General features: G+C 47.7%; 1 protein-coding gene across 5 annotated transcripts in view; it reads right to left on the minus strand.

Moving 5' to 3' along the window:
* NCBP1 (nuclear cap binding protein subunit 1) overlaps window positions 1-12,249 on the minus strand; it is a 397,555-nt gene that overhangs the window by 218,855 nt on the left and 166,451 nt on the right. For all 5 annotated transcript variants that reach the window (XM_033917013.1, XM_033917021.1, XM_033917038.1 and 2 more), the window contains one exon: window positions 4,230-4,327. In XM_033917013.1, coding sequence (XP_033772904.1) covers window positions 4,230-4,327 — 98 coding nt within the window. The remainder of the gene's footprint in view (window positions 1-4,229; window positions 4,328-12,249) is intronic.

Below are 12,249 nucleotides of genomic sequence, written 5' to 3' on the forward strand. Positions count from 1 at the left end.
GGCAGCTGGTGATTGTGAGGAGCTGCAAAGAGGTCTATCTGAGGAGTGCCCCATTGAGCGAAGATGGACTGCAGAGTGAAAGGATCGAGTGCCCACTCGTGGGGCTGGAGAATTCTGCTGAGCTTGTCCGCTAAGGAATTCTTCTCTCCTTGAATGTAGATTGCTTTCAGGAATAGATGGTGATCTATGGCCCAAGTCCAGATCTTCTGGGCTTCCTGGCACAAGAGGCGAGAGCCTGTCCCACCCTGCTTGTTGATGTAGTACATTGCAACTTGATTGTCTGTGCACAGCAGGAGGACTTGAGGAAAGAGAAGATGTTGGAAGGCCTTGAGGGCATAAAACATCGCTCTGAGTTCCAGGAAATTGATGTGATGCTTCATTTCCTGAGCTGTCCAAAGTCCTTGAGTTTGGAACTCGTTCAAGTGAGCTCCCCAAGCGTAAGGGGAGGCGTCGGTGGTGATGATAAGTTGATGAGGAGGTAGATGGAAGAGAAGGCCCCTGGAGAGATTTGAGGATATCAACCACCATTGTAGAGACTGACGAAGAGATGATGTCACAGATATGTGACGTGAGCAAGGATCCATCGCTTGAGACCACTGGGTAGCTAGGGTCCATTGAGGAGTGCGCAGGTGAAGACGTGCGAAGGGTGTGACATGAACTGTGGAGGCCATGTGACCCAAAAGTATCATCATTTGCTTGGCTGAGATGGAACGTTGTGGAAGCACCTGCTGACATAGAAGTTGAAGCGTTTGAAGACGGTTGGACGGTAGGAACGCTCTCATGAGGATTGTGTCCAGCACCGCTCCAATGAATTGAAGTCTCTGAGAGGGGATGAGATGAGATTTGGGTAGATTGATCTCGAACCCCAAAAGTTGCAGAAACAGGATGGTTTGGTTGGTGGCCAGGAGTACTGTCTGAGATGAATTGGTCTTTATCAACCGCCACGGCTACTCTCTCAACTTTCAGACTCTTCCTGCCCAAAGTATACCAAAAGAGTCTGCTTTGAACTCTCCTCAGTCTTCCCTCCTTCTTCAAGAGGATCAATCCCTCCTCCTTCTGAACGCCATAGAGGAAGTTCCTCTAGATCAAAAGGGACAGGGATTCTACTCCCGTTATTTTCTAGTTCCCAAAAAAACAGGAGATGAATTGGTCTTTATCAACCAATCGTCCAGGTAAGGAAACACCTGAAGGTGGTGGGAACGTAGAAAGGCAGCTACCACAATCAGACATTTGGTAAACACTCTTGGAGAGGAGGCAAGACCGAAGGGTAGAACCTTGTACTGGTAATGACAACGATTGATCATGAAGCGTAGATACTGTCTGGAGGCCAGATGGACTGGTATATAAGTGTATGCTTCTTTGAGATCGAGGGAACATAGCCAGTCGCCTTGATTGAGAAGAGGGTAAAGAGTGGCCAGAGAAAGCATTCTGAATTTTTCTTTGACCAAGCATTTGTTGAGATCGCGAAGATCTAAAATGGGTCTGAGATCTCCTGTTTTTTTGGGAACTAGAAAATAACGGGAGTAGAATCCCTGTCCCTTTTGATCTAGAGGAACTTCCTCTATGGCGTTCAGAAGGAGGAGGGATTGAACCTCTTGAAGAAGGAGGGAAGACTGAGGAGAGTTCAAAGCAGACTCTTTTGGTATACTTTGGGCAGGAAGAGTCTGAAAGTTGAGAGAGTAGCCGTGGCGGATGATGTTGAGGACCCACTGACCGAGGTGATGGTTTCCCAACGGCTTATAAAATGAGTAAGGCGTCCCCCTATAGGCAGCGGAAGATGGGCAGATGGAGGGATACTGGCTATGTCCTGGAGAACCAAGTCAAAAGGGTTGTGAGGATTTTTGTGGAGGAGGAGGCTTCACCTGTTGCTGCTGCTGAGTCGGTCTATTGTTTTGCCTCTGCTGTTGCCTCTGACGCCTGGGTTGTTGAGGTGCCTGTGGCAAAAGACGAGCCACAAATCGACGTTGGTATGCCGATTGCTGACGAAAGGGCCTGGTAGGTGGGGTCTTCTTTTTTGTTTTGAGGAGAGTATCCCACCTAGTCTCATGAGCTGAAAGCTTTTGGGTAGTGGAGTCCATGGATTCTCCAAACAGCTCATCCCCCAGGCAAGGTGCATTAGCCAGTCGATCCTGATGATTGACATCAAGTTCTGAAACTCTAAGCCAGGCCAGTCGACGCATGGCCACCGACATAGCCGTGGCTCGAGAGGTCAGCTCAAAGGTGTCATAGATCGATCTGACCATGAACTTACGGAGTTGTAAGAGCGATGAAGATGTTTGGCGAAAGGCAGATCTTTTACGGTCAGGGAGGTATTTTTCAAAAGATGACAAATTTTGAATGAGATGCTTAAGGTAGAAAGAAAAATGGAAAGCATAGTTCCCTGATCTATTAGCAAGCATCGCATTCTGATATAACCTCTTGCCAAACTTATCCATGGCTTTACCTTCTCTGCCAGGAGGGACAGAGGCGTACACACTAGCCCCCGTAGATTTCTTTAAAGTGGACTCCACTAATAAAGATTCATGTGGGAGTTGCGGTTTGTCAAAACCTGGAATAGGTATGACCTTATATAGGGAGTCCAGTTTTCGAGGAGCTCCTGGAATGGTCAAGGGCGTCTCCAGATTTTTGTAGAAAGTTTCTCGCAAAATATCATGGAGAGGCAATTTTAGGAATTCCCTTGGAGGCTGGTCAAAGTCCAGTGCATCGAGAAATGCCTTGGATTTTTTAGACTCAGCCTCCAAGGGAATAGAGAGAGATTCACACATCTCTTTGAGAAACGAAGTGAAAGAAGTTGCATCAGGTTTGGAGGATGGATCTAAACCAGAAGGATCCTCGTCCCCTGACGAACACTCTCCCTCAGAGAGGAAAGGCTCCTCTGAATCACCCCACAGATCAGGGTCCCTCACTTGAAAGCTCCGGTCCCGTGACTCCAGTGTGGAGGGTTCCAGGTGTCGAGTCTTGTGAGTCGACTTACCAGATCTCTGTGAAACGGTACCGGGAGATGTTATGGGGTGTGCCGGTGCCGAAGTCTGTACGGCCTGGTGCAAGGACCTCGGTTCCGGCGCTAAGATCTGCATGGATGCTGATGAAGCCGTATGTACCGGTACTGACAAAGTGGATACCGATAAAACAGGTTGCTCCACTGCCGGTACCGGTGGCTCAGACCGGACTGGGACTGGAAGGCTCGGAGTCAAAAGAGCAGGAAGGAGCTGTTGTAATTGCTCCTTGAGCTGCACTTGCAGGACGGCGGCAATTTGCTCGTCCAGCGAAGGCACCGGTACCGCTTTTTTCTTCTGCGGTACCTTTGGTGCCGCTCTACACTCCAAAGAGGAACCCGAGGTCGAGGGGCTCACCTCAATCGGAGCGGAGCGCTTCCGTGGGCGCCTCGAGGTCGGCAGGATTGGGCTCGCTGCCACTGAGACCGGAGGGCGCTCCAGCGGGGAAGGCTTCTTAGCCAGCTTACCTGAGGGATGCGACACCGGCGCGGTGTCGCGCGGCGTCGATGAGGTAGGTGCCGACTGCGTCGGGGCCGAAGTCGGGACTGGTGCCGCCGAATCCGACATCTCGGTACCAAATAAAAGCCGCTGTTGGATCTGGCGGTTTTTTAAAGTTCTCTTTTTTAGAGTGGCACAGCGGGTGCAGGTGGATGCCCGATGGTCAGGACTCAGGCACTGTAAGTACCAGTTGTGCGGGTCGGTGAGGGAAATGGGCCTTGCGCACCGCTGGCACTTCTTAAAACCGGGTTGGGGGGGCATGAACGTGAAAACGGCTTCTGCCAAATCGAAGGCCGAGGCCTCGATGGTGGCAGCAGGCCCCGCCGGGGCGAACCCAAAAAAAGAAGAAAAAAAGAAAAGAAAATTCTTTTTTTTTTTTTTTAAAATAAGAAAAAGAAAACGAAGGGAAAAATTCCAAAAAGGTTTACGCGAGCGGGTAGGCGTTTGAGAAAAAATTTTCAACAGCCGTTGAAAGTTGCATCTTCTTAGCTCCGCGGAAACTAAGAAACTGGGGACCGCGCGCCTCTGTCGGGCGGGAAGGCACTCGCGCGTGCGCGGTACGGCCTGCTAGAACTTTCCAAGTTCTTAGAGTGCAATCACTCTAAAATTGTCCGTACCGGGACTCCGTCGGTGCCGTCACCCATCAGTCAAGAATATGCTGCCTGCTTGTCCTGGGATAAAGTATCTTTTAGAAAGCACATACTATATTATATACAAGAAAATCTGTAATCTTACCAGCTTTTTCTTTCTTTCCAATATGAATTGATGATGTAATGCAAGTTTTCTTCTATCACAAATCTCTCAACAGAATGACTGCCTGGCATAACAGGGCCCTAGTTTAAAGGGGGAAATGCAATTATATATTCAAGAGAGCATATCAGGGTTCTACATACTACAGAATGCTTTGAAGACGTGACAAATGACTCAGAGTAAGACAGCTAATCAAGTCAAATAACTTACTTGTTGCTGATATTCATTGTGGGCAGCAGCGTACAAGACCTCACAAATACTGTAAGTGTCATTATGCAACAGATTCAGCATACAGGAAGTTTCCACAGTTCTGAATAGTCTGAAGCTTCTAAGTCTCAAACTGTATGTGTATTATTTCTCACTAATGGCTGATATGTGGAACCTCATTCAGAAATCCTTTTACAAAGCAGCGGTGGCGATTCCTGTGTGGCAAATGCAACAAAGCCCATTCAGTTTCTATGGGCCTTGTTGGATTTGCTGTTCTGGGAATTGCTACTGCAACTTTGTAAAGGGGGCCCTCAGTCTCTTATGTAGCTCAGAGAAAAAGATAGCTGAGGAACTAGCAAGGACTTATATCCTGCTGTCCATGAAATACACCTACTATAAGTAAGTAAATAGTTCAGGGCAGAACTAACCGTTTGGTGGACCCCTATTATAATATAAATACATTTTAAAAACTCCCACAAAGAGGAGGAAGTGACGTCACCTCACTGAATGGCAGCGTGAAGCAGAAACTCCGTCGGGCTTTGTGAAAATTTGCGAGTGGCGCTTCCACAGCGTTGTTTCTTTGCCACTATTTTCGGCTGCCGGGGTCCCCCTGCTAATGGCGACTCGTAAACGACTAGACAAATTTAAATTTTTCGGCGACCCGCCGGAAAAATCGGGCCCGGAGGTGGTGAGTGGCATGGGCGAGAAAAAAAAGATGGCGGCCGGGCCAGCGATTCAGTCTGAGTCGGAAGACGAAGGCATCTCCGATCAGCGGGGGGAGGCTGGAGAGGCACCGAAAAAATCAATGGCTGCCTGGTTTACGGAGCTGAAAGCTGAAATAATTGGAGTGAGGGGAGATGTGCGGGCGGCGATTGTAGAGCTCCGTACAGAGGTCAGCGTTCTGGGAGCTCGTGTTTCAGCTTCTGAGGACCACGTGGCTGCTCTTAATACCACAGTATCCACTACCTCCGATGTTACGGGTCGCCTATCGACTGAGCTCCGGGAACTACAGGCAGAAGTTGAAGACTTGGAGAACCGCTCTTGGAGATGCAACCTGCGGTTTAAAGGCATCCCTGAAACGGAAGCTTTCCGGGACAGTAAAGAGGTGGTAAGAGCCTTTTGTGCACATCTACTGAGGGCTGATGGAGCTGAAGTCCCTGAGTCTATCATTTTGGTGCGGGCCCACCGCAGTCTGGGAGCTCCCAGGGCCCATGAGATATAATAGCCTGCTTTGGGGAGTTTACACTGAAGGAACGTATTTTATTAGCTGGACGCAGACAAGCAGCTCTCCGATGGAAAGATCTGGCCGTGGGAGTTTTCCAGGATTTGGCGTGGTCTACTTTGCAGAAGCGCAGAGCGTTTAAAGATGTCATGCAAGTGCTGCGCTCTGGGGGCCATAAATATCGGTGGCTATTCCCCTTTGGCATATGGATGACCATTAATGGAACATCTCGGCGAGTGACCACAGTGTCGGAAGCTTGGGCGGAGATGAGAGCTCTGGGTTGCGGGACTCCGATGGAAGGGGACAGACCTCCGGCAGTAGCATCCACTTCTGCGCAAAGTGAGCCTTGGAGTACAACGTTGCGCTCTGGCAAGAAATCTGCAAAATCCCAGACCTGAACGTGTTTGGACACTGGTAAAACTATTTTGATCTGCCTCGCTGCTGGGCTTTGACTGGGCCTGTTGAGCGCAGGCCCTTGGAACTGCCTGGGAGACTTGGAGACATTGGTTTGAAACTGCTCCCTTTGAATGGGGCTTTTTGGTTTATTATGTACTGTTCTCATGGTGTAAGTTTGAGGTTGTATGGTTCTCTGGTTGTTGGGGTTTGGGATCTGGTGGGTTCAGTGTTTGCAAGTATGGGGTGTGAGGGGTTGGGGGAGTGCTTGGAAGATGAGTGCAGGATAGAGAGGGGTGGAGTGGCATATTGTGACTGTGGGGGAATTCATTTGTTGGAAGTTTCATTGACTTTATGGATGAGTGATGATTGCCTTTGGGGGAGGATTGCACTTTCTACACGCTGGCGAATCCTGAGGCTCGGGATTCGAAACAGCGCAGGGAAGGGGGGTGGGATCTGGGGGGGTTAGGGTGGGGGGCGGGACAGGGAAGGAGGGGGATAAGCTCTTCATTATAGGTTCGTGGAATGTTAATGGACTTAATAGTCCGGGTAAGCGCAGTATTGTAATTAAAGAGTTGGTACGCTTGCAATGAGATGTTTGTTTACTCCAGGAAACACATTTAAGGCCTCGAGATGTAGCAGTCCTACAATCTCCCTATTTTGATCAAATCTGGACCCACCAGGGGTCGGTGCCGGGGAAGAGGGTGGGAGGGGTGGCCATATTGGTTAGAAAAGGACTGGGTCTAGTGGTTCAACAAGTCTTTCGGGATGGGGCAGGGAGATGTTTGGCTATAGTGGCTACCTTACAGGGCCGTCCCATCACTATTATAAATCTGTATGGTCCCAACACTGGTCAAGCAAAATATTTTGGGTCCCTTAGAACTGAATTGGTGGGTTTTGTGAAAGGCTCTGTTTATCTGGGTGGAGATTTTAATGTTACCCCGGATGTTCATCTGGATCACTCTGTGGGAGGGACTCGTTCTCTGACTAGGGCCGCTAGAAAGGCTCTTCTTTCTTTGTTTTCTTCTCTGGGCTTGGTAGACAGTTGGAGGTTGTCTCATCCAGTGCAGCGCTCTTAGACTCACTACTCTCATGCACATAGATCGTATGCGCGAATTGATGGGGTATGGGTTCATCGTAATTCCTGGGGCGGGATTCGACAGGCCGAAATTGGTGCTATCCAAATTTCTGACCACGCGCCAGTGTGGATAGCCTGTGCAGGTTATTGGGAGGGGGTGGGACGTCGTTTTTGGAGACTTAATGAGTCTTTATTAAAAGATCCAGCTGTAATTCGAGAGGTGGGTGCGACTGTGGCTCAGTACCTTCAACATAATGATAACAATACGGTCACTGATGCGACTCTGTGGGATGCACTGAAGGTGGTGGTACGGGGCGTTTTTATTAAATGGGGTGCTCGCCGAAAACGTTTGCGGGCGCAGCGTTCTTTAGCACTTCATGAACAACTGGAGCGAGTGACGAAGTTGCATCAGAGACATCAGGACCCCTTAGTATATGAACATCTTGTTAAGGTTCGTGCGGAACTCTCCTTACTACAGATGGAGGAGTATGAGTTCTTGCGGTTGCGCCTACGCCAAACTGTTTATGAGTATAATAACACACCTGGATCTCGCTTAGCTCGACTTATAAAGCTGAAGCAGGTGAGAGCGACTATTACAAAGATTCGGGATACTGCGGGCACTGTGCATTGTACCGATTCGGCTATTAGCTCCGTTTTCCTCGATTTTTATTCAGACTTGTATCGGCCATCGGTGGGGCAAGATTCCACTGCCATTGAGGGGTACCTTTCTGCGTTGCGGCTGCCGCAGCTTTCGGACACTGATAGAAATTTGCTTAATGAGCCTATTGAATTAGGGGAAGTGCTGGGAGTCATTGCTAATTTGAAGTTGGGTAAATCACCTGGGCTAGATGGGTATACTAATCAATTTTATAAATTTTTCGTGAGATTCTGGCTCCATTATTGGTCCGTGTAGCGAATGGAGTACGGGGAGGTTCCCCGTTGCCCAATTCAATGGGGGAGGCAGGGATTTCGGTCTTGCTTAAGCCGGGCAGAGATCCTATTGGGTGTGGGTCGTATAGACCGATTTCGTTGTTGAATACTGATGCAAAAATTCTAGCGAAAGTTTTGGCTCTTCGTTTGGGAAAGGTACTGCCCTCTCTGGTACATTTGGATCAATCTGGTTTTATTCAAAAGCGGCAGGTTTGTGATAATATTAGACGAACATTGCATCTTTTGTGGGCTGCACAGCGGACTTCTGCAAAAGTTGCCTTTTTGGCGATTGATGCAGAGAAGGCTTTCGATCAAGTGGCATGGGAATTTTTATGGCAGGTGATGCATCGGATGGGGCTGGGCTCTTTCTTTTTGGCTTGGGTGCAAGCCTTTTATAGGGCTCCTAAGGCTACTGTGCGTATTAATGGGATTTATAGCGAATTTTTTTCCATAGGGAGAGGCACTCGACAGGGCTGTTCTTTATCTCCCTTGTTGTTTGCTCTCTCTATGGAACCCTTAGCCATTCGTATTCGGGAACATGGGGATTTATTGGGGGTGAAGGTGGGAGATTTTGAACATCGTTTAGCACTGTTCGCCGATGATGTGTTGTTGTATGTTCGGGACCCGGAGGTTTCATTGCCGATTCTTGTTGACCTTTTTTTGGAGTATGGGAGGGTTTCGGGATTTACGGTGAATATGGATAAATCTGAACTATTGAGTGTTACCTTGGGAGACGAAGACCAACGTCGTTTGGCTGTCCGGTTTCCTTTCCGTTGGGCGCCTGGGGTTATCCGTTACTTGGGGATTCGTTTACCTGCGGACTTATCCCAATTGTTTACTGTTAACTATGCGCGGCTTATTCAACAGATCAGGAATGATATTCAACGCTGGAATGGGTTTTGGTTGTCATGGTGGGGTCGCATAGCAGTTCTTAAAATGAATGTTTTACCCCGCTTGCTTTTTCTTTTCCAAACATTACCGATTTCGGTCCCTACTCTAGTTTTGAAACGGTTGCATACTCTGTTTTTTCGCTTTATTTGGCAGGGGAGGCCTTCTCGTATTTCTAGGGCCGCTCTGTGGGCGGCCAGGGCCAGTGGGGGGCGTGCGGTACCAAATTTATTTTGGTATTTTCGAGCAGCTCAATTGCGACTTTTATTGGATTGGGAGATTGCAGAGTATAAGTTGGCGGTCCGTCTGGAACAACACTTTGTGGGGCGCCCCTGTTTGAAGTATTTGCTTTGGTCTTCTTCCATTGGTACTAGGAGGTTCGTGGTTCCGGGAAATCCGTTTCTGGAACATCTTTTGAAAGTGTGGTGTGATACCCGTCGCCGTTGGGGGGGGGGGGGGTGGTTCCGTCGATTTTGGGGGCGGTGCGGGAGGAGCCCCTGTTCCCCGCTGGAGGGGAGAGTTCTGCATTTGTGCGGTGGGCACAATTAGGGTTGTATACTTTTCGGGATGTGCTTCAAAAGGAGGTCCTGATGTCTTTTGAGACCTTCCGGCTTAGTGCTGCCTTGCCCAGAGGAGATTTTCTAGCCTATTCTCAAATACGTCATTTTCTTCATTCTCGGGAGTGGGATCAGGGGTCCTTTCAGTCTAATGATCCCTTTGCTCACATGTGGTTCACTCTTAAGAACCTTCCTAAGCCTATCTCTGTTCTTTACCAATATATTCGGGGCTCCTATTCTTTTCCGTCTCTTTATCAGCGAGCTTGGGAGATGGATTTAAACTGTACATTTTCTGTTCAGGAGTGGGCTCTGATCACTACTGAAGTCGGTAAGGCCACCTCGTGTGCACTCATTAAGGAAAATGCCTACAAAGTGGTACTGAGATGGTATTATACGCCGGAACATCTGCACCGTATGTATCCCGGTGTTTCAGCTTTGTGTTGGAGATGTGGGATGGCCTTGGGGACATTTTTGCATATCTGGTGGGCCTGCCCCATCCTACAGCCTTTCTGGAGGCAGGTGATGGGGTGTTTATCACAATTGTTACAAATATTATTGCCTTTTTCTCCGCAGGGGTGCTTGCTAGCCCTTTACAACGTATGTTTATATTCCTGGCAAACTAAGATCCGACGTTGGGGCCTGGCGGCGGCTAAATGCTTGATAGCAGCTCATTGGAAGCAGGGGCAGGCGCCCACCCAATTGGACTGGACTGTTAAACTTCAGTTTATTTGTAATATGGAACTGTCTATAGCAAAGCGTCATGGCTATTATTATACTTATACCCAGACTTGGACACGAATCCTTGATAAAATTATATCTTTGTCTTGAGCTTATTTCTGTGGGGGGGGGGTTGAGGACTGAGGGGGCTCTCCTGAAGAACCAACTGGGGGCCCTCTTTGCTGGAGGTGGAGCTTGGGGGTGGGGGGGAGGGATTTGTGGAGTTCTGGTTGCTGCTGGGTATCAGGGGCTTGATTGTATAGTTGGGGGTACTTCTGTGATTTGTAGATTTATTGCTGTGCTCTCTGACTGATGGCTGTATGTTTTGTTGTCCATGATATTCATGGTATGGTTTGTATATTTCCAAAACTTTTCAATAAACATTTATTGATTTAAAAAAAAAAAAACTCCCACAAAAAGGGCTCTATGTAGTTCTGACTTCAGAGAAAAACTGACAGAAAAGGAAGCAAAAGTAAGAAATGCTGCTTGCTAACTTGTGCCAATTGGAGGACAAGGCACAGAAGACAGATAGAATAAATAGACTTTTGTGGAAAGCTGTGGATCAGTTGCATCCATTCCTCTCCCCTTTTTGTCAATAGCTACTTTATCAGGGCAAAATCTGCCTTAGGAGCCACTGCAACTGTACATCTGATTGGATTTCTAAACAACTGGGCCCTAAGCAAATGCCTTAGCTTACCCCCTGCCTTAATCCTGCCCTGCTTGGGTTTTCTGAGACACAAACAAGTTTTTATGATCTTAAAGTATCGACTTCCTAGCTTAAGGCTGACTTCAACATAAAAGAAAAAAAATGGAGAAGGCACTGCAACAGGTAGACAAGCAACATATTTTGGAGGCAATTTGCCTTTTGAAATCTTGCCGAAATGTCCCGTTCAGAGACAGAGTCCCGAAGCTGTGTGTGGGAACAACGGGACAGGTGATCACAGAGAATGGGATCTCTCCCTGCTTCCCTGCCGTAACTACAGGAAAAGAAGGTCCAGGCACCAGTCCACAAGCCTTCTCCGTGACGTCAATTCTGACGGTGGAGAGGAAGTTCCGGGTCAGCCAATCGCTGTCTGGCTGGCTCGGAACTTCCTATCCGACATCATAATTGATGTCAACAAGAAGGCTTGTGGGCGGTGCCTGGACCTTCCTTTCCTGCTGTTGTTGCAGAAGCCCGGGTGGGGAGAGCAGAAGAATCGGTGATAGGCCAGGCTTTAGAGGGAGGGAGGCAGACTGGCTTTGGCGCGGCAGGGAGGCTGAAAATTAATAGATGTCCCATTTTGATGAAAAAAATAAATGGTCACGTTACGTATGCACTGTATGTGAGAGAGTAGTTTGGGAGGGAAAGTGAGCTATCTGGAAGAGAAAATAAATTGATGAATATAAGTGAGAGAAAGAGTACTGAAGCAGATTAGATGCGAAATGTTGATTAATTTGCCTGTTCAGTTTAAAGTGTGAGCAAGTGAGTGGTGCTGTGTTAATGCTGGTATCGGTGTGAAGTCCAAATGTGCTCTTATGGTGCGAACATGTTAGGGATACCTAAAATTTCTTTCGGTTTTATAAGGAAAATGGTTTTAGAATGGCTAAGTTAGTTACCCCACTGCACATGTGTGTGTGACATTATAATGGCATCACCGTGCACCCATGTTATCATGCGAGCATTCAGCACTGTTGTAAGCCTGGGCCTTTCCTGCAATTTCTATTTCTGACTCTCATAGCTTTATAGTTACATGAAACTAATTGCAAAACAGCAAGTTAATATACAAGTTCTGAATACGATTTATAGGCAAGTATGAGACTACCTGACTCCCAGCTCATTTTTATCCTTTTGTTCATTTTTTTTGCAAATAAAACATACAAAGTCATCTTGATATAAAATTTTCCCATTGCTTCACTTTTTTCCTTGTCATGACTGCAGCAGCAATGAAATATAATAAACAAGAATTAGCAATATAGCCTGAAGAAGAGATAATACTGACTGCTGCGAACAAATTATATTTGTGCTAAATTAGT

The sequence above is a fragment of the Geotrypetes seraphini genome, chromosome 1 (assembly GCF_902459505.1).
Source record: "Geotrypetes seraphini chromosome 1, aGeoSer1.1, whole genome shotgun sequence".
NCBI classification, from domain to species: Eukaryota; Metazoa; Chordata; class Amphibia; order Gymnophiona; family Dermophiidae; genus Geotrypetes; species Geotrypetes seraphini.